This window comes from Prionailurus viverrinus, chromosome D2 (assembly GCF_022837055.1).
Source record: "Prionailurus viverrinus isolate Anna chromosome D2, UM_Priviv_1.0, whole genome shotgun sequence".
In the NCBI taxonomy this organism is placed as follows: Eukaryota; Metazoa; Chordata; class Mammalia; order Carnivora; family Felidae; genus Prionailurus; species Prionailurus viverrinus.
In genome coordinates, this window is record NC_062571.1 from 61,956,161 (window position 1) to 61,981,797 (window position 25,637).

A 25,637-nucleotide genomic window follows, 5' to 3' on the forward strand; every position below is an offset into this window, starting at 1 on the left:
GACAATGAGAATTTCTCTGGCTTTTCTAAGATAGGTTATCTTCCTTAGTTTGTACCAAAAACTTTTTAAGAAACTTTGACAGTGCTGTCACACTAAGAACTTCAAAAGGTGCATCCAGTTTACACACTAGCCACAGTAGGTTCTACTCAGCTGATGTTCCATTATTAATTTAATTCAGTACCATTACAAGGAGCCTCATCTCTCTTTAAGAAATGCTGAAGCACCACACAAACGCTCACATTGTCATATATCTTTTTTTTTTTTTTTAATGCTGCCTGGTGCATATATGGTCAAATGATGTTTATAAGGATGCCCAGACCATTCAGGAAGGGAAGGGTCAGTCTTTTCAATAGTGTTGAGAAAACGGGATATCCACATGAGAAAGAATGAAGTTGGATCCTTACTTTATTCCACATAAAAAATTAACTCAAAATGGATCAAAGACCTAAACATAGGGCTAAAACTATAAAACTCTTAAAAGAAAACAGAGGAGAAAATCTTTGTTATACTGATTTTGGCAACAATTTCTTGACATGACAGCAAAATCACAGGCAACAAGAGAAAAAATAGATGGACTGGACTTCATCAAAATTAAAAACTTTTCTGCATCAAAAGACACTCTTCAAGACAGTGAAAAGGCAACCCACAGAATGAGAAACAATATTTGCAAATTATATACCTGGTAAGAGATTAATGTCCAAAATATCTAAAGATATTTCATCTACAACTCAACAACAAACAACCCAGTTAAGAAATGGACAAAGGACTAAGACAAGACATTTCTCCAAATAAGACATACCATATAGATAGCTAATAAACATATGAAAGGTGCTCAACATCACCAGCCATTACGGAAATGTAAATCAAAACCACAATGAGAGGAAATGTCTGAGCGGCTCAGTTGGTTGAGCATTGGACTTAAGTGGCTGACTCTGGCTCAGGTTATGATCTCAGGGTCTGTGGGTTTGAGCCCTGCATGGGGATCCCTGCTGTCAGCACAGATACCACTTCAGATCCTCTGACGCTCTCTTTCTCTGCCCCTCCCCACCTCACACTCTATCAAAAATAAATATTAAAAAAATATATTTTTAAGCCATAATGAGATACAACCTCCCACCCATTAAAATGATCATTATCAAAATAACAACAAAAATCTTAAAATAACAAGTGTTGCCAAGGATGTGGACAAACTAGAACCCTCATGCATTGCTGGTGGAATGTAAAATGGTGCAGCCACTGTGGAAAACAATTCAGGACTTTCTCAAAAAGTTAAACATGTAATTACTATAGGATTCACCACTTCCATTCCAGGGTATCTACCCAGAAGAACTGAGAGCAAAGACTAAAATACATACTTGTATACCAACGCTCCTAGCAGCACTACTCACAAAAGTCAAAAAGGTGGAAGCAACCCAAGTGTCCACTGATGGACGATGGATAAACAAAATGTGGTCTGTACATATAATGGAATATTATTCAGCCTTAACAAGGAATGAAATCTGATATACGCCACAACATAAAAGAAACGTGAAAACATGCTAAGAGACATAACCAAGACCCATGGAATCATATGATTCCACTTATATGAAACATCTAGAATAGGTAACTTCACAAAAAGTAGATTAGGAGTTACAGGGGCTGAAGTGAAAAGATGATGGGAAGTTACTGCTTAATGAGTTTCTGTTTAGGATAATGAAAAAGTTGTGGAAATTGATAATGGGTTGCACGATATTGTAGATTTACTTAATGCCACTAGTTATACATTTAAAATAGATAAAATAATAAGTTTTATGTGGATTTCACCACAATAAAAAAAAAGGGAGGGAAAAAGGTGCCCTACCTTGTTTGAGATGTCTTTGGTGACAGCATACCAATAATATATAATACATAATACTTCTTACTTTAGATTGTTTCTTCTCCTTTAAATGTCACTAATGACAGGAGCACCTAGGTGGCTCAGTCAGTTAAGCGTCCGACTTCGGCTCAGGTCATGATCTCATGGCTTATGAGTTTGAGCCCCACATCGGGCTCTGTGCTGACAGTTCAGAGCCTGGAGCCTGCTTCAGATTCTGTGTCTCCCTCTCTCTCTGCCCCTTCCCTGTTCATGTTTTGTCCCTCTCTCAAAAATAAATAAGCATTAAAAAAAAAATTTTTAATGCCACTAATGCCAGTAAGTTTTGTGAGGATATACAATAGCTGACAGAAACATGACCTGAGTGGCCTGGACTTAAGTCCAAGTAAATACACCACGCAAAAAAAATGTTCATTTAAATGTCAAGTAAGTTGAGTCAATTCCAAAAACAATAAAACAAGATCATTGAGGGCATCTACTATGCATGACAGGATAAGATGACAGATCAAAGGTCCAGAAATAGTTCTGCTAGTAAGAGGATAATCCTCTAATTTAGCAAAAACTAGTTTCTCTTAATTTCTTCTCTGGTACTTTTAATAGCTTTATTCTATCTTCTCTCTCTGCTTTGGGCTTGTTACTGCAAAATGCTTAGGTTTGAGATAATTGGATTTCATCCCTGGTGGCTAATAACATAGCCTAGAAAGGAGAGGAGGGCAGAAAAATTCAAAAGGAGAGTCTAACATATTTTCAATTCCTCCCAAGATTTAAAAAATGCACAATTTTAGAATTTTAACAATATCTAGAACAAAGTATTTACACAGTACTCTGTGTAAATTTCCTTATGCTTACTCCTAAAAATTAAAAGAAAAACCGTGTAAAATTATCTGCATTCTAAGGATGAGGATTATATTCAAATGCAAGACAATGACTTCTCATTGAGAGATTAGTAAATAATTTCTGTTCCTGTGATAGCTCGGAGCAGCATTAAGAAACAGAACTGACCTAGGTTTACATTCTAGCTATGAATCTTAAGCCAATTTCCACGTACAATTTCTTTTACCTCTTGACTTGGTGAACTATTTGCAAAATAGGGGCAATAATCCCCACTTCAGTGGGCTGTTGTGAAGAGCCCTACACTGTGCAGGGGCGCCATTCAGCTCACGTCATGGTCTCAGGGTTCGGAGTTTGAGCCCCGCATCAGACGCTGCGTTCAGCGGGGAGCCTGCTTGGGATTCTCTCTTTCTCTCCCTCTCCCTCTCTCTCTCTCCTCTCTCTGCCCTCCCTGCATGTGTGCTCTCTCAAAATAAATAAATTTAACAAAAAAAGGTACAGTGTACATAAAATATATTTTATAGCACATATAGTACATGCTTAATAAATGTTCTCTTCCTCCTGACAATTTCTCAGAAAAATGGGAAGGACTGGACAGTGACCAACATCCATTAGTACTGAAATGGTAACAAAAAATAAGGAACTTGCTGTTGGACTTACCAAAATGGCTCAGAACCCTAAAGGTGTTGGAGCTGGAAAAAAATTGTAATGTGCCTCTTTTTGGATCTTTGGGCTCAACAGGGGCAATAAAAAGAAAGGAAAAATAAGAAAAAAAAAAAGCAGACTTCTTGACTGAAAAAGGAAATATCAAAATGATTTAAATGAACCATAGAGGGGTGCCTGGCTGGCTCAGTTGGCAGAGCATGCTACTCTTGGTCTTCGGGTTGTGAATTTGAGCCCACATTGGGTGTGAAGCCCAAACAAAACAAAACAAAACAAAACATGAACCAATCTAGAAATAATACGTCTTCATAATTGTAAACCAAGAGTCATTCTATATTTGTGAAGGTCATTAAGTAAATATTAAATCCTCCGTGGACACATACACTCTCCCTTGGGGTAAAGACTTCTGAAAATTATACATATATAATTTTGATGTTAATTCCATTAAACTTGCTGCATATTAAGTCTTTCATGCAACTGCAAAGGTCAATTACTTCCTTTCATTAAAAGAGTTTTTATTGTTTCTAAAAAGCAAATAATTTCCATGGTACTTATTAGAAGCGTATCAGTGATACCTTTGTCATAAAGGAAAAAATTTAAATTTAAATAAAAACCCTTTCTCAGAATCCATTCCTTCACCATGATCCTGCTAAATAACCCTTCACTAAAAACAGTGCTTAATTTCTTTTCTCTGTAAACATAATCTGATGCCAAATACTTTGACATATCTATTCAGAAAAAGAACTTCCAACTTTCTATTAAGTTCATGATCATCTGTAATACTTACAAAGAAAATTCAAAAACAAAGGAGTGATTAAATATTCCACTGCTATCTGTCCAACATTTCAGGTTTTTCCACAATATATAGGAATATAAATGAGTTTAAGGTTGATATTCTTCTCCTTATTCCTTAGAGTTTCCTGTATAGCTTGAGACTGGTATATCAATACTTTGGTATCACTGCATTCATCATTTTACATACATCATTATTTCCTTTAAGCCTTATACCAACAGTTTACCCTCCTTCCCCCCCCCACCCTGCCCCCCCGCAAACACACACACACCTTCTTTTTCTTAAATGACGAAGGTCAATCACACTGCTTTTTCTACAACCTCATAGTCTCTAAGGTTAAGATAAAAATAAGACTAGGCCTAAACTCTGAATGTGTGGGACTTAGCCTTCAAAACAGAAATCGGATTATTCTGACTCGTTTACTCTTCGATCACTTCTTACATCCAAATTATTCTAATTTAATAGCTATTGGCTAACATTTGCTTGTAAAAGAAACCACATTTTGCAGATCAGCAGTCTGTCAGATAGTGAACTACAATCATGAGGACGTAATAGCAGTTACTTTAAGTTACTCACTGAATCAGAAAATAATTTCTCATTTGAAACCTCAGCAATAAATTTCTGGATATAATATTATAAAACTAAGTAATTAGAATACTAAAAGCAATAGAAACCACAGGTCCATTTATGTCTGTTTGCAACTTGAAAAATGAACAAGCAATAAACAACCTAAAAAAAAGTCAATTCTCCCTTTGCTTTCCATTTTTACTATTCTGTCCACTATTAACAAAAATAAATTCAGCAATATAACATTTTTAGCAGTCCTCTATACAAACAAAAACAAGGAAACAGAATTCACAAATAGTATAGCTTTACTCCCTTCATTCTATGGAGGGGAAACAGCTAGGTTTAAAACAACTTTCTTGCTCTTTCATATGTCCAAAGACCTAAATCTTTTTTGGCTTGATTTGTCCTGGGAAATGCAATCATCATTCTGATCCATCTGTCTGAAACATTTCAGCAGAAAAAGGCTAAAAGATTGCTCTCAGATAAAGACCACAAACACAAAATCTGTTGTCTAGAAAGCACCTACATTAGAGCAACTTAATAAAATAGATAACCAAAGCACCCAACAGGTCTAATTGAGGGAAAAAAAGCCTTAAGAGAAGGGAAAAGAAAAACATATATCTGCAGAGGAAGACAAAAATATGCAAAGGACCAGTTTCTGATACACATCATGTGTATTTTTTTTCATGTGCATTTTTATTTTATTTTTTTTTAATTTTTTTTTTCAACGTTTATTTATTTTTGGGACAGAGAGAGACAGAGCATGAATGGGGGAGGGGCAGAGAGAGAGGGAGACACAGAATCGGAAACAGGCTCCAGGCTCTGAGCCATCAGCCCAGAGCCTGACGCGGGGCTCAAACTCACGGACCGCGAGATCGTGACCTGGCTGAAGTCGGACGCTTAACCGACTGCGCCACCCAGGCGCCCCATCATGTGCATTTTTAATAAAAAACATAGTCCACTGCTGGTGAATGGTAAAGCTAATATAAAAGACTCAGTATTATTTAGAATCTAAACAATGACTTTCATTTATGTAACTTTTCTGTACTTGGTATACAAACTGGTTAAAGCATAATTAACATACATACTCCCAGTAAGAGAAAATGTTAATCTACGGTATTAGATAAGGGGCTAAATACCAATACTGACATTAATTTTATAGGCAGATCTCAAGATTAAAATTAATTTAGGTCCAAGACAATCAGGAAAAATTAGCTTATGTCAACAGGTTAAGTTCTTCATTTTGGGAGTTTAAAAAATTTTATATAAAAATGTCAATCTTACATAGAAATTCTATAAATAAACTAATAAAAACATTAAAAATGTATAGCTCGTGGGGTGCCTGGGTAGCTCAGTCGGTTAAGTGTCCGACTTCAGCTCAGGTCATGATCTCACTGTTCGTGAGTTCGAGCCCACGTCAGGCTCTGTGCTGACAGTTCAGAGCCTGGAGCCTGCTTCAGATTCTTTGTCTCCCTCTCTCTCGGCCCCACCCCCACTCATGCTCTGTCTCTCTCTCTGTCTCTCTCAAAAATAAATAAACCATTAAAAAAACTGTTGCCCCTGTTGAGCCCCTTTCCCTGCTCATACTCTCTCTGTCTCTCAAAAAAAAAAAAAAAAAAAAAAGGATAAATGCTAAAAAAAAAAAAAAATTAAAAAAATGTATAGCTCGCTTTAATTACAAGGACAGCTGATGATAAACAAGATCTCTGAAAGCTTGCATTCAGATGAAGATAATGAGGTTCCCATCAGAATGGATTATGCTACTGAACACTCTATGACACATTTCATTCAGGGAAATAAATGTACCAAACTACAAGCAAAATCATAACATTTTTTAAAAGTAATAAAAGTTAGGCAATTATTTCTATTTAAACAACCAACCAACCAACCAACCCGGGGCACCTGGGTAGTTCAGTCAGTTAAGCATCCCACTTCGGCTCAGGTCATGCATGATCTTGTGGTCTGTGAGTTCAAGCCCAGAGTCAGGCTCTATGCTGACAGCTCAGAGCCTGGAGTCTGCTTTGATTCTGTATCTCCCTCTCTCTCTGCCCCTCCCCTTCTCGCTCTCTTGCTCTCTCTCAAAATAAATAAATAAACTTAGAAAAATTTTTAAATAGTAACAATTCCTTTAAAAATCACCTTTAAGGGGGGTGGCTCAGTCGGTTGAGCGTCCGACTTCGGCTCAGGTCATGATCTCACGGTCTGTGGGTTCGAGCCCCACATCGGGCTCTGTGCTGAGGCTCAGAGCCTGTGCTCAGAGCCTGGAGCCTGCTTCGGATTCTGTGTCTCCCTCTCTCTCTGACCTTCCCCCCTTCATGCTCTGTCTCTCTCTGTCTCAAAAATAAACATTAAAAAAAAATAAAAATAAAAAAATAAAAATCAACAATTTAAATAAATAAATAAATAAATAAATAAATAAATAAATAAATATCACCTTTAAATTTAAATCTCCCTCATTCTCATGCATTCACTAAAACTGAAAGCTGGTAAGTTCTTAGCAGGAGAAAAAAGAAATCAGTAAAACTGATAAACCTCTTGCTAGACTGAAGAAGAAAAAAAAAAAAAAAGACACAAATTACCAGTATCAGGAATGAAAAATACAACAGTACTACAGATCTTACAGACATCAAAAGAATAATAAAAATATAATGAATATTATGCCAATAAATTTAAAACTCAGTGAAATGGACACAAACTATCAAAACTGATTTAAGAAGAAACAGAAACTCTGACTAGCCCTATGTTTAAAAGTTGAATGCATAATTTAAAACATTCCCACAAAAATAACTCCTGGCCCAGACAGTTTTACTATTAATTCTATCAAATACTTAAGGAAAAAAATAATGTCAATTCTACCCAAACTTTGAGAAATAGTAAAGGGGAACAATTCCCAAACTCATTTTATGAGGCCAGCATTACGCCAAAACCAAAATTCAAGAGACATTACAAGACAACTATAAACCAATGCTCCTCATGGACAAAACACAAAAATCCTCAACAAAATAGCAGCAAATCAAATTTGCCAATACATAGAATAGTACTTAACCAAGTTGTATTTACTCCAGGAATGCAAAGTTGGTTTAACATTCAGAAATCATTCAGTGTAATTCATCCTTGGATCTTCTCAACAGAGGCAGAAAAACATTTGATGAAATTTAGCAATCACTCATGTTAAAACTCCCAGAAAACTAAGAATAAAAGGAAATTTTCCAACTGATAAAAAGCATTTACAAAAAACCTACAACTAATATTATACTTAATGGTGAAAAACTGAACATTCTCTCTCCCTAAGATCAAGAATACAGTAAAGAGGTCCATTCTCAACACCTCTATTCAACATAGTACTAAGGTTTTAGTGCAAGAAGGCAAAAAAAATTTTTTAGTAAGATATAAAGATTAGAAAGAAAAGTGATTTGCAGATAATCTGATTATATATGTAGATAACTCTAAGAAGTATATAAAAGAACTACTAGAACTAATCAGTGAATTTAGAAAGTCACAGGATTCAAAGACAATATACAAAAATGAGCTGCTATTTCTAAATGCCAGCAACAAAATAATAGAAAATGAAATTTCAAACACCATTTACAACTACATAAAAAATAGAAAATACTTAACAGATAAAAATGTATAAGACCTTTATACCAAAAAAGACAAAACATTGCTAAGAGATACTAAAAAAGATTAGGTAAATGGCACAATGTATCATGTTCCTGGACTCGAAGACTCAATGCAGTTAAGATGTCAATTCTCTGCAAACTGGTCAAGAAATCATCTTGGGGTGCTGGGTGGCTCAGTTGATTCTGGCTCAGGTCATGATCTCATGATTTGTGAGTTTGGGCCTGACATCAGGCTCTGCACTGAGTGTAGAGCCTGCTTAAGATTCTCTTTACCTCTCTCTTCTCTCTGCCCTTCCCCTGCTGCACCGTTTCACTCTCTCAAAAATAAATGCATAAACTTAAAAAAAAAAAGAACTTCTACAACTCAACAAAAAAACAACCTGGGGCACCTGGGTGACTCAGTTGGTTAAGTGTCCGACTCCTGACTTCGGCTCAGGTCATGATCTCACGGTTCATGGGTTCAAGCCCCACAACAGGCTCTGCACTGACAGTGTGGAGCCTGCTTGGGATTCTCCTCCCCCACCCGCCCCTCCCTCGCTGGCGTGCACGCTTTCTCTCTCAAAATAAACTTAAAAAAAAAAAAAAAAGATGGGGCGCCTGGGTGGCGCAGTCGGTTGGGCGTCCGACTTCAGCTAGGTCACGATCTCGCGGTCCAGGAGTTCGAGCCCCGCATCAGGCTCTGGGCTGATGGCTCAGAGCCTGGAGCCTGTTTCCGATTCTGTGTCTCCCTCTCTCTCTGCCCCTCCCCCGTTCATGCTCTGTCTCTCTCTGTCCCAAAAATAAATAAACGTTGAAAAAAAAATTAAAAAAAAAAAAAAGATTGCCTTTTAAAAAAAAATTAAAAATAAAAATAAAAGGACAAACAACCCAATTAAAAGATAGGCATCTGAATAGGCACTTCACAAAAGAAATTAAGTAGCCAATAACCACGTGAAGATTTTCAACATCACTATTTATCAGGAAATACAAAGTAAAATCACAGTGATAACACTACACGTTCACCTGAATGGCTAAAATTCAAAGGACGGACAATATCAAACATAAAAAAAGCTTGGAGCAAGCAGAATTCTCATGTTTCCTGGGTGAGACTTTAAAATGGCATGACTACTTTGAAAAACCATTTGTTTGTTTCCTATAAGGTAAACACATAATCTGGCAATTGTACTCCTAGGTATTTACCCAGAGGAAATAAGAATATACACCCACAAAAAGACTTGTAGTATACTACTGTTCGTAGCAGTTTTATTCACAATAGCCCAAAATGAAACGACTCAAAGGTCCATCAACAGATAAATGAATAAACAAATTGTATACAGTATCCCCTACTTTTTGAAAGTTCAAGTTATGCCACTTAACCTTGACAAACGACCTATATTTGTACCTGTTTTTGCTAACTGAAATAAATCTGAAGGGGATTTTTGCTTTTATGAAAAAAGCGAAAAGCAAAACTGGCATTCAGCATTTGTTTTGCAGTCAGCCCTTGCAGAGGCAGTTCATACCACAAGCACCAAGAGTGGCTCCGTGACACTCCTTCCCTGTGACTTAATATCTTAGCATCAAGCCACCATGACTTTCAATTGTGTCTGTAAGCTACTGTGCTTTAGCTCAATTTATTTTGTGTATTCATTAGCAACATGTGTTTTACACTATCAGGAAAGCCTAAGAACAGTTATTTTGAGGATCTGGAAATGCCCCCAATTTTCTTCCATATAAATTAAGGGTAACTGTTTCTTCGCTTTACGACATTTCAGCTTACAAATAATTTCAGAGAACACTCTACTTTCAGATAGCGGGGAAAACCTATGCACATGCAATGGACTACTACTTGGCTTCCTCCTCCAAAAAAAGTAAAGTTTAAAGAGAAACAGGATAATTTTATAATGTTGACGGGTTAAAATCACTAGTAATAAGACTTACTGGTATTATGGTCTGAAAAGAATACACCATTTCTGTAGTATTCTTCACAAATGTGCGTAATACTTCATCATGTGAAAAAACATCAGACAAACCCAAATTGTAGAAGATTCTACAAAAGTATCTAACCAAAAGTGTCAAAGTAATGAAAGACGAGACTGTCACAGAAGACACTAAGGAAAAATGAGAACCAAATGCAATGTGGGATCTTAGACTGGGTTAAAGAATATTAGTGGGAAATTTTGCAAAAACTGAATAAAGGCTATATTTCAATTAGTAGTATTGTACTAATGTTAATTTCTTAGTTCTTATAATTGTACTGTGGTCAACTATATTAAATAAGAGGTCACCATCAGAAGAGAATAGAGGCTGGGGCATCTGGGTGGCTCAGTCAGTTGAACATCCAACTTCAGCCTACATCATGATCTCACAGTTCATGGGTTTGAGCCTGATGTTGGGCTTTGTGGTGGCAGTGAAGAGCCTGCCTGCTTTGGATTCTCTGTCTCCCTCTCTCTCTGCCCCTCTCTGCTCGCTTGCTGTCTCAAACAAAACAAAACAAAACAAAACAAAACAAAACAAAACAAAACATTAACAAAAAAAAAAAAAGAGAAGGGGTGCCTGGGTGTCTCAGTTGGTTGAGCATCTAACTTTGGCTCAGATCATGATCTCACAGTTCATGGCTTCGAGACTCACATCAGGCTCTGTGCTAACCGCTCAGAGCCTGGAGCCAGCTTCATTCGGTTTCTGTGTCTCCTTCTCTCTCTCTGGCCCTCTCCTGCTTGCGCTTGCGCTCTCTCTCTCTCTCTCTCGGTCTCTCTCTCAAAAATAAATAAACTTTAAAAAATCTTTTTTACAAGAAGAGAATAGAAGCCAACTATTATTTTTGCAGCTCTTTCATAAGTCTAAAATTATTTCAAAATAAAGTTTTAAAATGTTGAGGGTAAGAAAAAAGGAAGAATGAACTGCTTACTGACAGACAAAAAACATCATTAATGAATCACAAAAACATTATGTTGAGCAAAAGAGGCCAGACACAAGAGTATATACTGTATGACTCCATTTACATGAAATTCTGAAAAGGGCAAAATTAATCTACAATGATGAAAAGCCCTGAGGCAAATGGCAGGGTAGAAGGCAGAACTGACTTCAAAGAGGCAATGAGGGAACTTTTTGGAGTGATGGAAATACCCTTTATCCTAATTGTGGTGGTAGTTACACATGTATACATTTTGTCGAACTAAATATATATACCTAAAATGCATGTGTTTTACCATATGTAACTTACTATTATTTTAAAATTAAAAACATAAGTTCATATTTAAAAGTATTCCACTTGGTCTTTCCTTTCAGCAGTGCGCAGCAGCAAGATGGTGCAAATTTCCAAGAAGAGGAAGTCTATTGCTGATGGCATCTTCAAAGCTGAACTGAATGAGCTTCTCACTTGGGAGCTGGCTGAAGATGGCTACTCTGGGGTTGAGGTCCAAGTTACATCAACCAGGACAATAAATCATTATCCTGGCCACCAGGACACAGAATGTTCTGGGTGAGAAGGGCTGGCGGATCCGAGAATCGGCTGCTGTGGTTCAGAAAAGATTTGGTTTCCCTGAGGGCAATGTAGAGCATTATGCTGAAAAAGTGGCCACAAGAGGTCTATGTGCTATTGCCCAGGCAGTCTCTGTATTACAAACTCCTAGGAGGCCTCCTTGTGTGGAGGAACTGCTATGGTGTGCTGCGATTCATCATGGTGAGTGGAACCAAAGGCTGTGAGGTCATGGTGTCTGGGAAGCTCCAAGGACAGTGGGCTAATCCATGAAGTTTGTGGATGGCCTGATGATTCACAGTGGGGACCCTGTTAACTACTACTTTGACACTGGTGTGTGCCCTGTGCTGCTTAGACAAGGTCTGCTGGGCATCAAAGTGAAGATCATGCTTCCCTGGGACCCAAGTGGTAAGACTGGCCCTAAGAAGCCCCTGCCAGATCATGTGAGCACTGTGGAACCCAAAGATGAGATCCATCCCACCACCCCCATCTCGGAACAGAAGGGTGGGAAGCCAGAGCTGCCTGCTGTGCTGCAGCCGGCACCCACAACATAACAGGGTCTCCTCTCCTGGGCAGCTGAACCTGGAGTTTGGATTTTGCCCTGTAAAGACCTGTAATAAAATCTTCGAAAAAGAAAAAAAAAGTATTCCACTTGAATAGTGCATATTTTTATACTGGGTAAACAAATACTACGATTTTTTTTTTTTTTAGTTTTTAATTAATTAATTTTAAGTTTTTATTTTAATCACCCAGTGCTCATCATAACAAGTGCAGTCCCTAATCTCCATCCCCTATTTTACCCGTCCCTTCCTTTATCCTCCTCTCCTCTGGCAACCATCAGTTTGTTCTCTAAAGGTAAAAGTCTGTTTCTTGGTTTGTTTGTCTTTTTTCCTTTGCTCATTTGTTTCTTAAATTCCACATGAGTGAAATCCTATGGTATTTGTCTTTCTCTGACTTATTTCACTTAGCATTATATGCTCTAGCTCCATCCACGTCATTGCAAATGGCAATATTTCATTCTTTATGATGACTGAATAATATTCCATTGTGTGTGTGTGTGTGTGTGTGTGTGTGTGTGTGTGTGTGTACACACATATACACATACCACATCTTCTTTTTCCATTCATCAGTAGATGGACACTTGGGCTGCTTTTCATAATTTGGCTATTATAAATAATGCTGCTATAAACATAGAGGTGCATGTACCCTTTGAATTAGTGTTTTTGTATTCTTTGGGTAAATATCTAGCAGTGTAATTCCTGGATTTTAAGGTTGAGGAACCTTCATACTATTTTCCACATTGGCCGCACAGGTTTGTATTACACCAATGCACAGGGGGGATCCTTTTTCTCCACATCCTCGCCAACACCTGTTGTTTCTGTGTTTTTTGTTTTAGCCATTTTGACAGGTGTGAGGTAATATGTCACTGTAGTTTTGATTTCCATATCCTTGGTGATGAGTATGTTAAGCATCTTTTCATGGGTCTGTTGGTTATCTGTATGCCTTTGGAGAAATGGTTGTTCATGTCTTCTGCCCATTTTAAATTAGATTATTTGTGTTTTTATCGCTTCTCGGCCTTTTGGCTAAGATCAAGTGTAGATTATTTGTGTTTTAGATGTTGAGTTTTATAAGTTCTTTATATATTTTGGATACTAACCCTTTATCAGATGTCATTTGGAAATATCTTCTCCCATCCAGTAGGTGCCTTTTAGTTTTGTTGACTGTTTTCTTCGCTGTGCAGCAGCTTTTTATTTTGACGTAATCCTCATAGTGTATTTTTCCTTTTGTTTCCCTTGCCTCAGGGGACCTATCTAGAAAAATGTTGCTAAGGCCAATGTCAGAAAAATTACTGCCTGTGCTCTCTTCTAGGATTTTTATGGTTTCAGATCTCAAATTTAGGTCTTTTTTTTTAAGTTTTTTAAATTTATTTAAGTTTTTATTTTAATAAAGTACAGTGATTCTTAAACTGACATATTAAAACTCATGTACCCAAATTGTTCATTCAATATATATTTTTACTGGGCACCTACTACATGCCAAGTTTGGCAACATATTGGATATAAACGTGAAAAGAAAGCCCTTGCCCTTGAAGAACTCACAGGCCGATGGGGAGACAGGCAAGCAAACAAGAGCTGCAAATGATATATAAGTTGCTCTTAGGAAATGATGTACTAAGGTGTCAGGACTACAGAGAAGACAATGTCTCAGATGAGGTTTCAGAAAGAATACAGATCCTTTCCAAGAACTTATCCTGTGAGGCTATTACACTTATTCCAATGATGTTTATCCCAAAATACTCAAAGCTTTCAAAAAACACTTCTTTTAATCTTGTCTCCATACTTCAAGGCACATTGTTCTGGTGAAAAGTCCTTAGCACTTCAAGGGTGTGAGGTTTTTTAAATAACAAGTTATTCTCAGATAAATTTAATGTATACCATTCTGGAAAACAGGTGACAGTATAAAGCCAATAAACTTGTTTCCCTATGTGCTTTATGAAGGCAGCACCATAAGACTAACAATGTTTTTCATCCAACATTGAACTATTGAAATGATGTACAGTCTCTCAAGGGGGACTACTTAAAGTAATCCTTTTGAGGGCTTAATTCCTGGTTTGTTTGTTTAAGGTGAGGAGCTTAGCACTTTGAAATTATACCTCACTATAAACTGTCATTATTCAAAATGATTAATTTAAACTTATCACATACATATACAGGTGTGTGTGTATACACACTCACATATAAATGTATGCTTAGGTTTGAATCTCAGTTCAGGTATATCACAGCTAAACTTCCTTGGACAAAGTCCTTAATGTCTTATCATCTGTAAAATGAAGACAATAGCAGTATCTGCCTCGTAGGGTTTTTGTAATATTAAGTAAATTATGTGAATGAGATAATCCATGTATTAAATGAGATAATCTATATAGAACATTTAGAATAGGGCTCGGCACATACTAAGCACTTAATAATTGTTAATAATTCCTATTAACTTTATATATAAATATATTAGTGTCTACAGTAAGAGTAAGCATTAAAATATGAAGTCGGATTACAAAAAAAACCAAAAAAGCAAATAAAAAGAAGAAATTATAAGGTATCTTTAAAGTTTAGAGACTAAGATTCAGTAACTTCTTCATTAAACAAGAAAATTTGTTTTTTCAATATTCTATGGGAATAACTATATTATCTCAAAGCTCAGTAACAAAACGTGTCTGGAACCTACAGGTTTTCAATAAATCAAATTGAAATCAAAACTATTTCAATACATTGAGACTGTCTTAATAACCAAGGGGGAAAAAAAATCTGTCACTTTTGATCACGTTAACTTCTATCTCTGTTTTAGGTAATATCTCGCCATTCCTTTCCCTTGAAAGGTAAAATTCTAGAAAGGGGAGAGATTGTAGGATTTTCTCCCAATTTGGACAGAAAGATCTACCCTGAGAAAGTACAGTATTTCCACCTGCTTTCTGACAAGTGCTCCTAAAAATGTCTGTGTCTAATTAAAAAACATAAAAGAATAAAAATGCTATAAAAACAACTGTAAGGCAATAGAAAATCAAATTAATAACAAAGAGTATAAAGGAAAGAAAGGAAAATTCAAACCAAGACAGTGTATATTTTTAATATATAAGTTGTCTGGTAGATGTCATGGCCACATCTATGTGTCAATTACCTATAAACTGCATGTGTTCATTTCTGCATTATTATATTATTATAACATGTATTTATTATTATTCATTTACTAGCCTAAACTGAACATCAAATTGAGAAATGAGATGGAACTCAGTTTTCTAATACTGTTATATGAAAGGTTTCTGAAGATAAGTGAATTTATATATTTTAAGATTTTTGCGTGAAGACAGTATTTTTTAGAGAAAATTTCTGAAAGATTCTTTTCCAGGTGTCATGGCAGTACACACATGCATGCACATACATATATGAATATGCACTCAACTCAGTCCTCCACCCCTACTACTTCTTAAATTAAATGACATTTTCACCAGATGCAAATATTTCAATAAAAACATCCTAAGTTCTGAAAATATCTTGCAACTAATGACTAATACATTGATTATTTTAAATATATATCAGAGACAGGAAGGGAGAAACAGCACAGTGCTGTGTTTAAAGTCTATTTGATAATGAACAAAGCGAACAGCTCTAATTTTTAAAGAAGTCTTTACATAGCATATTTGCAATCCATTTGTCTTAAGAATAACATTAAAAATTTTAGCTGATAAAAGTTTTCCTTAGGTAGAGCAAAAGATACAAAATTCCATCCGTGAAGAATAGTTCAATAAAGTAAAAGCCAAAAGTGCCCTAATATACACATTAATGTATAATGTCACTGCATTATTTCTTACCAGGGTGTCTAAAGTAATTTAGCTCTACTTATCTTTACCATCTAAATCTCAGGATAACTGGTAATTTCAATAGTCATAAATATCAATGGAAGGAGCTTTGATAACAAGAGCTTCTGGTAGCTAAATATATGATTAAATCAAGGAGTGTTTATTAATTGCCTGCTGTAGGCCCACTGTGTTATGTCTAAACCAGAAGTTCTTAAGCAATCAAAAAGTGCTACTCACCAGCAAGTGTGTAATCCATATCAAAACCAAAACACTTTATTTTTTCCATGGCTAAACTTCGGTTCACAAACACCCTAAAACAAGAAGCAAAAAATAATATCTCAATTAATACTGAGACAAACCCCAAAAAAATTCCTAATTTAATGAAATTATTTGGCTATCTTTCTAGATTTTTTCTTCACTTAAACACCAATACTTAGATTCATAAAAAAAATTATTCAAGTCTTTCTTATACCATAATTGAAATCAGGTAGTATATGGCAAAACATGTATTTTCTTATTGTGTCTTGGTGTTAACAATGCCACGTGAAGATTTCAGAGATTTCTCCTTTTCTAAGTCTGACCCACCAAGATAAGTTTATGCCTGAGATTTTATAATACATTCACTCATTCATTTGTAGTTTATTTAATAAGCAGAGGCTCATTTAAAGCCTACCATGTGCCAGATACTAAAGATATAAATATATATAGATTCATTCCAATATTGAATGCCTACTTTATCCCCAACAAGGTACATGATACACAGTGAACAAAAGAGTACCTGCCCTCATGGAACCTCTATTTTAATTTGCAATCTCTGTCCTTGAGGAAATTCAGCCTAGCAGGAGAAAGACTTATACACAAATAATTTTAGCAATTCAATAATTGCTATACAATAAGACAGAGGAGACAGCACCAGTTCTTTGGGGACCAGAAGAGATGCCTGAGCTGAATCTTAAGCAATCAGTAGAAGTTTTCCATTTGGACAAAGCAAGAAAGGCAATCCAGGCAGATTAATCAGGCCAGGACAAGGTTTATAGTGAACTATAAAAACATTTACAGTGGCTGGAATTGAGGGAGTCTGCTTTGGTTTTGCTTTTCCGTTTGTTTTTGCAAAAGGAGGTTTTCCAGAAGGTCAGGGGTAGGAGGGAAAGGGCAATAAAAGCTATGAAACTAGAGGTACGTGGGTGGCTCAGCAAGTTAAGCATCAGATTCTTGATTTAGGCTCAGGTCAAGATCTCGTGGTTGATGGAGATTGAGCCACGCATTGGGCTCTAGGCTGACCCTGTGGAACCAGCTTGGGATTCTCCCTCTCCCTTTGCCCTTCCCCCACTCTTGCTCTCTACCTCAAAATAACTAAATAAATATCAAAAAAAAAAAAAAAGCTAAAAGGTTAGGAGTCAAAATCACGAAGATTCTGTATGCCACGTTAAAGTATGGACTTTATTGGGCAGACAAGGACAAATTACAGATTTTGAAGAAATGAAATAATCAGTTTCAAATTTCAGAAATCATTTTTGAAGACACAGGGAAAAAACTATAAAAGCATGGTAAATCATCAATCACCATGATGATATTCTGGGGTAAGTTCTAATCATTTCTGAAAATAAAAAAATCCTTTCCATCTGATCCCCAGCTTGATAGCCTCTTATTATCAAACCTTTTCTTTGCCTTCATTTTATAAGTAACTGTGAGAAATAAGAATACTACAAATCACCTAGAAAAATTGATAAAAATAAAGATGCCTGGTCTGGGCTCCCCTATTAATGATGTATAGGTCAATAATCTCCCAAGAGGAGAGACTGTACCAGGGGATACAAAAGACTCCACTGGGCACAAAAAGAAGATACTAGATCTTCTACTGATATTTCATCACTTAAAAATGTTGAATTTACGTATGTTTTCTACTATATATAAGTAAGGACAAGAGTACAGGAAGGGATGAATGTTCTACATTTTAACTGATGGGATACTGAAGAGTTTGGGAACCAATGATTTAGGCAGTGATATTTTAAATTTAAAAAAATTTTTTTAAGTTTATTTATTTTGAGAGAGACAGAGGCAGTGTGAGTGGGAGAGGGACAGAAAGAGAGGGAGAGAGAGAGAATCCCAAGCAGACTCCATACTGCCAGCACAGAGCCCGATGCAGGGCTCAAACCCACGAAACTGTGAGATCATGACCTGAGCCGAAACCAAGAGTCATATACACTTAACAAAGTGAGCCACCCATGTACCCCATGATTTTTTTTTTTACTCTTCAGCAACTCATATATTACTGTTTTAAATTTTAACAGAGAACTTTTCCTCTCATCTCAGAACGTATATATGAATTCTAAATGCAGCTCTATAAAACCCTTAGTTCCTGAGAACTAAATCCTGAGAATTAATGCCAGTATTGGTATTTAGCTCCTTATCTCTGTAACACTGTAGATTAACACTCTATTTCTCTAATGGGATTATGTACATCAATTATGCTTTAACTACTTTATCTACTAAGTACAGATGAGTTGTATATGAAAGTCATTGTTTAGAATCTAGGTAATACTGAGTGCTGTATATTAGTTTTGCCACTGACCAATGGTGAACCATGTTTTATATAAAAAGTACCTATCAGGCCTATTAATAATTCATCTCTTACCCTAAATTATTGTAAAAATGTTCTTTGCACATGATGTATATCTAAAACTAGTCCTTTGCATTTTTGGCTTCCTCTGCAGATACGTATTTTTCTTTCCCCTTTTCTTGGGGCTTCTTTTCCCTTAATTAGACCTGTTTGGTGCTCTGGCTTCCTATTTTAAGTTGCCTTAATATAGGTCCTTTCTTATGGATAGGAGGGGGATAGAAGACTAGTGGGTAGCTGAAAGATACAAGGAACTACAAGATAAATGACACCCATCCAAATTTTTGAAACACCCCCATAACCACAAATATATCACCAAGACCCTTCCACCACTTCATCAAATGTCACCCTGCTTTTACTAATAAAAGCATCTACTTTATCATCACCTTTTCCCAGTTACATAAATCCTTCTGAAGGCAGCACAAGAGGGAGAAGACACAAAGTAATGATTCTAACTCTGGAAACCAAATGTTGCCACTGAAGCTTAAGCTTTTCAAACACACTCTCCGTTCAGGCCAGAGGCCAACTGCATCAAATCCTTGATCAGAGCCCAAACAGCTGACATGCCTAAAATATTCTATGGGAATTCAGGCAGGAACGGACTGGGAAGATTATTCTTCCTGGTGATACAACCCAGGAGGGATATACGTTGGGCCACATAATAAAAGAAACAGCTTTGCTTCTGATAGAAGAATGATGTGAGCCAGTTTCAGACAGAGCTAAAATCACAGGGAAAAACCCAGACTTTGCTAATATCGTTCAATCAGTGCTAAACGTAGAAAGAAACTACCAACAGACCCAGCAAAATAGCTTACCACAGTTTCTTTCTTGGTCAGAAGAAAAATTAAGCCTGTACTCCTCATCACATTTTTTTAAGGATACGAAGATCATAATGCCCCTTAAGGATTATCCATACAAACTCTTGGAATCACATATATTGGGAATATGAAAATCTATTGTTTTGCCAAAATAATCACAGCTAAATATCCATCAAATTGCACTCTTTCCTCTTTGATTAACTTGTCACTTTATGCAATCAGCACATTTGTTGAAAGCCTGGTACAAGGCTGGTACCACTATGTGACATATTCCCAAAGCTGTTCTTCAGGGAGTAGCCTAAGTGAGAAAAGACTTTTTAGATGCCTAATCTTAGGAAATAAGATGTCCTATGAAGATCTTCCACCAAATACCCCTTTTATCTTTCCTTTTTCATTCAAAATAAGTAACCTCATTCACAGAAACAATTCCTGAATTTAAGAAAGAAACCATCACTTCTGTCTCCCCTTCTCATTTCTATTATGAAACAAAAGAAAAACTTCACATAGATTTTCATCTCTTCTTTCCCTAACTTATGCTATAAAAACATGGGAGGAAAAGGCAATAGGGAATTAAATCTAATTCATGTGCAAATATCTAAAGTGTATTAAGTAAAGTTATAATGACAAAAGGGAACAGGTGGATCAAAGAAAACTGTAATAATATATATGCTAAGATTTACAAAGATCATAAACAACCAAATGCTCAAAGTATGCACTGACTTCAGAAGAGAGGCAGCCTGCAGCCAGAAATATCATGTCTCCAGGATACAGTCTTCAAGAGAAACAATCTCTTGGCCTGAAACTAATCACTATTCTTTATTATTATAACAAAACAAAGTATTAGGTGTTGTATCAGTTAAAAGACTGGGTCACTGTCCCACCATATATTTATAACAAAAAGATAATACCTGCTTAGAGAACTCAAAAATTTCTATTGGTCCCAGGACCTTGACTCTATCTTTGCCAATGCCAATTTACTTGTGTCACTTTTCTAAATTATTAACCAGTGGAACACACTCCACTGTAGAGCTCCACTTCAAGAATGTGAATACAGTTGTGAAATTAACTTTCCAAAGCTTGCTTTAAATAAAACACAAACTCTCCATTCTAGAAAGCGTGACTGACCTAAGCATCCAACCTTACAGTGCAATTATCAGGCAGAAATTCCTACATAGTAAGGCATTTGCAAGATACAGATTTGAGCATTAACAAGAGAAATGATCTTTAGGAAAGAACACATAGGAGCACTATAAAACCAGGCACAGATTTCAACAGAAACACAAATAACAGCTTTTATCATCATATTCCACTACAATAAGGCATAAAACTTAAAGAAATTCTATCCAAGTAAATATAGATATTAACCATAAGAAATAAGACTAATTGCTTTAAGAACAGAGATCTAATATCCTCATGGTTAAGGAACGTGAACATGCAATAAACAGCAAACTCTTAGTGGTTTTGAGATTTAACTCATAATTCAAAGCAGCATTACCTCATCTGTCACTGGTTGCCGTTCTGCAATGTGTGAAACTATGAGTCAATTAGTTCTTGAAGTCACATAACAAAATTCTTCTTCAAGTCCCTAGTACAATTTATTTTTGTGTAACTTGAACCTAACTTCAAAAAGACTGTTTTGGTCTGAATCAAGTCCCTCTAACAACACGTATCCTCTGAGACAGTGTTGGAGAAAACTCTTCTGTGTCTAATTTAACTTGTCATTGGATATCACTGTTGCCCCACACAAATCCATTTGGAATAGAGTTTCTTTGGCGATGGTGAACTTTATCCCTAGCTCCTCCCCCCCCCCCCCCCCCCCCGCCTACGAGTCACAATTTCCTGGCCAAGGGCCCAACAACAGTTACTGCAACAACAAATGAGACTAAAGATACAAGTACAAAATCTTGGGTATATTTTGGTTATGGATTTGTGTAATAATATACTCAAAGTCTGTTACAATCAAAGAAAAGAAGTTACAAGTGCTTTTTTGAGAGTGCAAATTTAGATTATGAACCAAACAATGTCTCTCTGTGAGCGACTATGTGTGTATGTTTACTTAATAAAAATATGCTACAGTGTGGATTTCTGCTGAAAATCTAATTTAGTGTCTTTCTTCCCAAATTAATTTCTATTTCTGCTTTTGGCATTCTCATTTTACCACTCAAGCCTAAAATCTAGTTAATATCTTTTTACTCTTTCCTCTCCCTCAAATCCATATTATCTCATGTGCCTTAATTTAAATTTTCAAATGCCTATGGAATCCAGATCATCCATTTCATACTGCTAACAATTTGTCCAGGTCCTTATTAACTCATTAACTCTTAGCAATCACCTACGAATTGCTCTGCCTGCATAGTAATGGCCAGATTGACTGCTTTCAAGTAGTGTTACCCAAAGAGTGGTATATAATCTACAGACGAATGCTGGCCTGTGAATAGTCGTTACTAACCCATGACATGACACATACAGAAATTGCAAGTATTTAGAAACTTTTATAGCAAATGTGAAAATTTTACATTTGTTGAATGTAATAATAAAAAATGTAGGGGTGGGTGCCTGGGTGGCTCAGTCAGTTAGAAATCTCACGCTCTCTCTCAAAAAACATACATTAAAAAAAAAAAGTAAACTTACACATCTCCTCATTTTCCTAGTAATTCATTTTTATTATATTTTATAAACGTATACTTTGACAAGAATAGAATTAAAACAAAAAAAACTGGTCCCTCATCACTGATAATTTAAGAAGCACTGTCCTAAAGCTCAAACTCTTAAAGCCCATGTTGCTTTCCTACTTAATAACCTTTAGACATTCCTCCCTACCTACCCAAACTAACATGTTTCTGTATATTCCAGGAGTTCAAAGCTTTTTACCATCTTTCCAAAATCACTTTTATCTCACGTTGATCCACATCATGCAGCTTTTGCTCTAATAATCAAAATGAACTACTTGCTATTTCCTAAAGGTGCCCTGAGGTTTTGTTTATGCTGTTCCCTATACCTGAAATGTCCTCCTCAGTTATCTCTAATTTTTCAAGATGCAACAATCTCAAGTGATTTCTTCAAGAAACTATTCCGGCCATGCCACAGAACTATCTGACAGTGATGTTTCTGGGTCTCAGATTACTTTTGTACTTAGTGAAAAAGATTATAAAGTTGTAATCCATGTAAGAGGTTTGAATATTCAAATATTATTTTGGCATGTAGTATATTGTGTCACATATATAAAATATATGGGTAGTTCTCTTATTCACTAGATTATAACCTTTGTGGCCAGGATTTACTAACTTCCCAAAACCTAGCACAGGGCCCTGTAAAGAACAGAGACAATATTTAACTGAGAACTGGGTTTCTTTCGGGGGTAATAAAAGTGTTCTAAAATTAGACAGTGGTATTGGTCGCACAACTCTGACTATCCTAAAACCACTGAATTGTACACTTTAAAAGGGTGAATTGAATGGTATGTGAACTATATTTCTATAAAGCTGTTATTTAAAAAACATAATGCCAAGACCTGTCTTTGTCTCTATCCTTCAATAAAAAGTATGCCTGGTGATACAATATATATATATATAGGTAAGAACTTTCTAATTTATGAAATGGAGTCCTAAAAATTGATATTCAAATACCACTCCTATACAGACACAACAGAAAAATTGGGGACTAGATTTTATAAAAGCAAAAATCATTTAAGTAATATTAGTTTTTATTTTCATAAACTTCAGCCATTAATCTACTAATTTATCTGAATATTTTCTCTAAGGAACACCCTAAGGAGGGATACATTTTATTTATCACTTTATGCCAGAAGAACAGCACCCTGTGATTTAAAAGTATGAACAACAAGGACGCCTGGGTGGCTCAGTAGGTTAAGCAACCGACTTCAGCTCAGGTCATGATCTTGCAGTTCATGACTTTGAGCCCCGCATCGGTCTGTGTGCTGACAGCTCAGAGCCTGGAGCCTGCTTCAGATCTGTCTCCCCCTCTCTCTCTGCCCTCCCCAGCTGACACTCGGTCTCTCAAGAATAAATAAACATTTAAAAAATTAAAAAAAAAAAAAGTATTAACAACAAGGGGAGCCTGGGTGGCTCAGTCGGTTAAGCGTCCGACTCTGGCTCAGGTCATGATCTCACAATTCAAGAGTGCAAGCCCCACATAGGGCTCTGTGCTGACAGCTCATAACCTGGAGCCTGCTCTGGATTCTGTGTCTCCTTATCCCTCTGCCCTTCCCTTGCTAGTACTCTGTCTCTCTCTCTCTCTCAAAAATAAATAGAACATTTTAAAAAGTTTTTTTAAATATTCACTTTTCTTATTCAAATACTCAATAAAAAAATGTTCCAGGGAAAAGAAGTGACTATGGTGGCATGCACAGAGCAAAATTAAAGATGATTAAAATTTAAGAGGCCATCAGTTGTAAAACTCACTCATATTATGCCACTAAAAGCAGGGTGTGGGGGTGGGTGGAAGGAATGCCCAAGAAAAGTTAGAGCCTCATAAAGCTACAATACCACAGAGCTATACCCATAATATGAAGAAAAAGAAGAAATAAATCTACAGCACTGAAGAAACACAAGAAAATTTGTACGTCTCAGCCCTGACACAGTCTAAGGCAGGGGGGGGAAAACCTCCCTTTGAGAATTTGAACAGTCATGTAGTAAGTTTGTGGTCCACATTTACATTGCTAGGATGGTTAATATTGCCCTTAGGTGACTGAAAGAAATGAAATCATCTGGAAGAACTCAACTTAATTCTAGGTGGTATATTGCTAGATGCAGCCCGATTTCAGAGATGTTTAGATGTGAAAAAAATGTGTATAAAATACTAAGAGTACTTACTGGTCATACTATCCACTAAAGCTTTCAAAGCACACTTTAAGGAGATTCTCTTTAAGGAAGAGACATTAAAATTCCTTTCACCTTCTTTCCGAAATGAAGGAACTGCAGTAATGAGAGCAGATGGTGGGGAATAAAAGAGAAGACTAGCAAATGAAGAATATACAAATTAAGAGAGACACCAGAGACAATATCAGTACTTCTGAATATAAATTTACTGTTCTAGAACCTCAGTCTAAATAAATACAAATTTTTCCAATCCCTTTTTTCATATTTTCCTCTAAATTCTTTTTCATTTTTTTCTCCACAAATTTTTAAAGCAAAGACCAATGTATGGAGAATAATTTATAAAATGGAGCAAAATACAAAGGTTAAATTTTGCAGAATAAAAATAAGAAGAAAGTATGATTATCCAATGTTATTAGGCAAACTTAACAATTGTACTCACTGTGCTATAATGGAAAAGAGAGGTCAAAATCTAGAAGTTAAAATAAAAGCAAATGATAAAACTCATTTTGACCTCTTACCTAATAGAAAGCAGCACTAGTAACTCTAGTTACTCTAGAGGATCCAACAACTCTAAAGGATCAGGAAGCAATCATGACACTAGGAGAGTGCATTTTTCCTGCATAACACATCCTAAATCATCTGTATTCCCCCAAGTACATTCCCATAAAGAAGAATAAATAATAACCTTTTTATTCACAAAATTTTAAATAAGCAAGTTGAGGAGCTTCTCAAGTCTCATCCCCCACCAACTTTATTGAGGTATCATTTACTCAACATAAAATTCACCCATTTTAAAGTTTGGTGCATTCTGGCAATCGTACACACTTATGTAACAACTACCATAATCAACCCCAAATGGTCTTTCAAGTCTCTCTTTTTTAAAAGATTTTATTTTTAAAGTAATCTCTATACCCAACGTGGGGCTTGAACTCAAAACCCCAAGATCAAGACTTGCATGCTTGACCAACAAGCCAGCGAGACACTCCTCCCTCATGTCTTTTGGCAATATCACCCCAACTTCTGTCCCAAGCTACCACTGATTTACACTTTCTGTCACTACAGTTTTCATATAAATGGAATCAAATAAGCTATAGTTTGTGCCTGGCCTCTTTTTTCTTAGCACATTTCTGATACTCATTCATGTTGTTACATGTATCAAAATTAGTTATTCTATTCCTGAGCAATATTCCATATTATGGATATACCACAATTTGTCTATCCATTAAGTTACTA

The 25,637-nt window shown here is 36.2% G+C and overlaps 1 protein-coding gene and 2 pseudogenes across 6 annotated transcripts in view; 2 read left to right on the forward strand and 1 right to left on the reverse strand.

Moving 5' to 3' along the window:
• The window catches only part of NT5C2 (5'-nucleotidase, cytosolic II), a 106,833-nt gene that overhangs the window by 31,555 nt on the left and 49,641 nt on the right, over nucleotides 1-25,637 (reverse strand). For all 6 annotated transcript variants that reach the window (XM_047825990.1, XM_047825985.1, XM_047825991.1 and 3 more), the window contains exon 3: nucleotides 16,369-16,442. In XM_047825990.1, coding sequence (XP_047681946.1) covers nucleotides 16,369-16,442 — 74 coding nt within the window. The remainder of the gene's footprint in view (nucleotides 1-16,368; nucleotides 16,443-25,637) is intronic.
• LOC125148182 (40S ribosomal protein S3-like) lies at nucleotides 11,599-12,396 on the forward strand (annotated as a pseudogene).
• On the forward strand, nucleotides 13,344-13,442 carry LOC125148474 (uncharacterized; annotated as a pseudogene).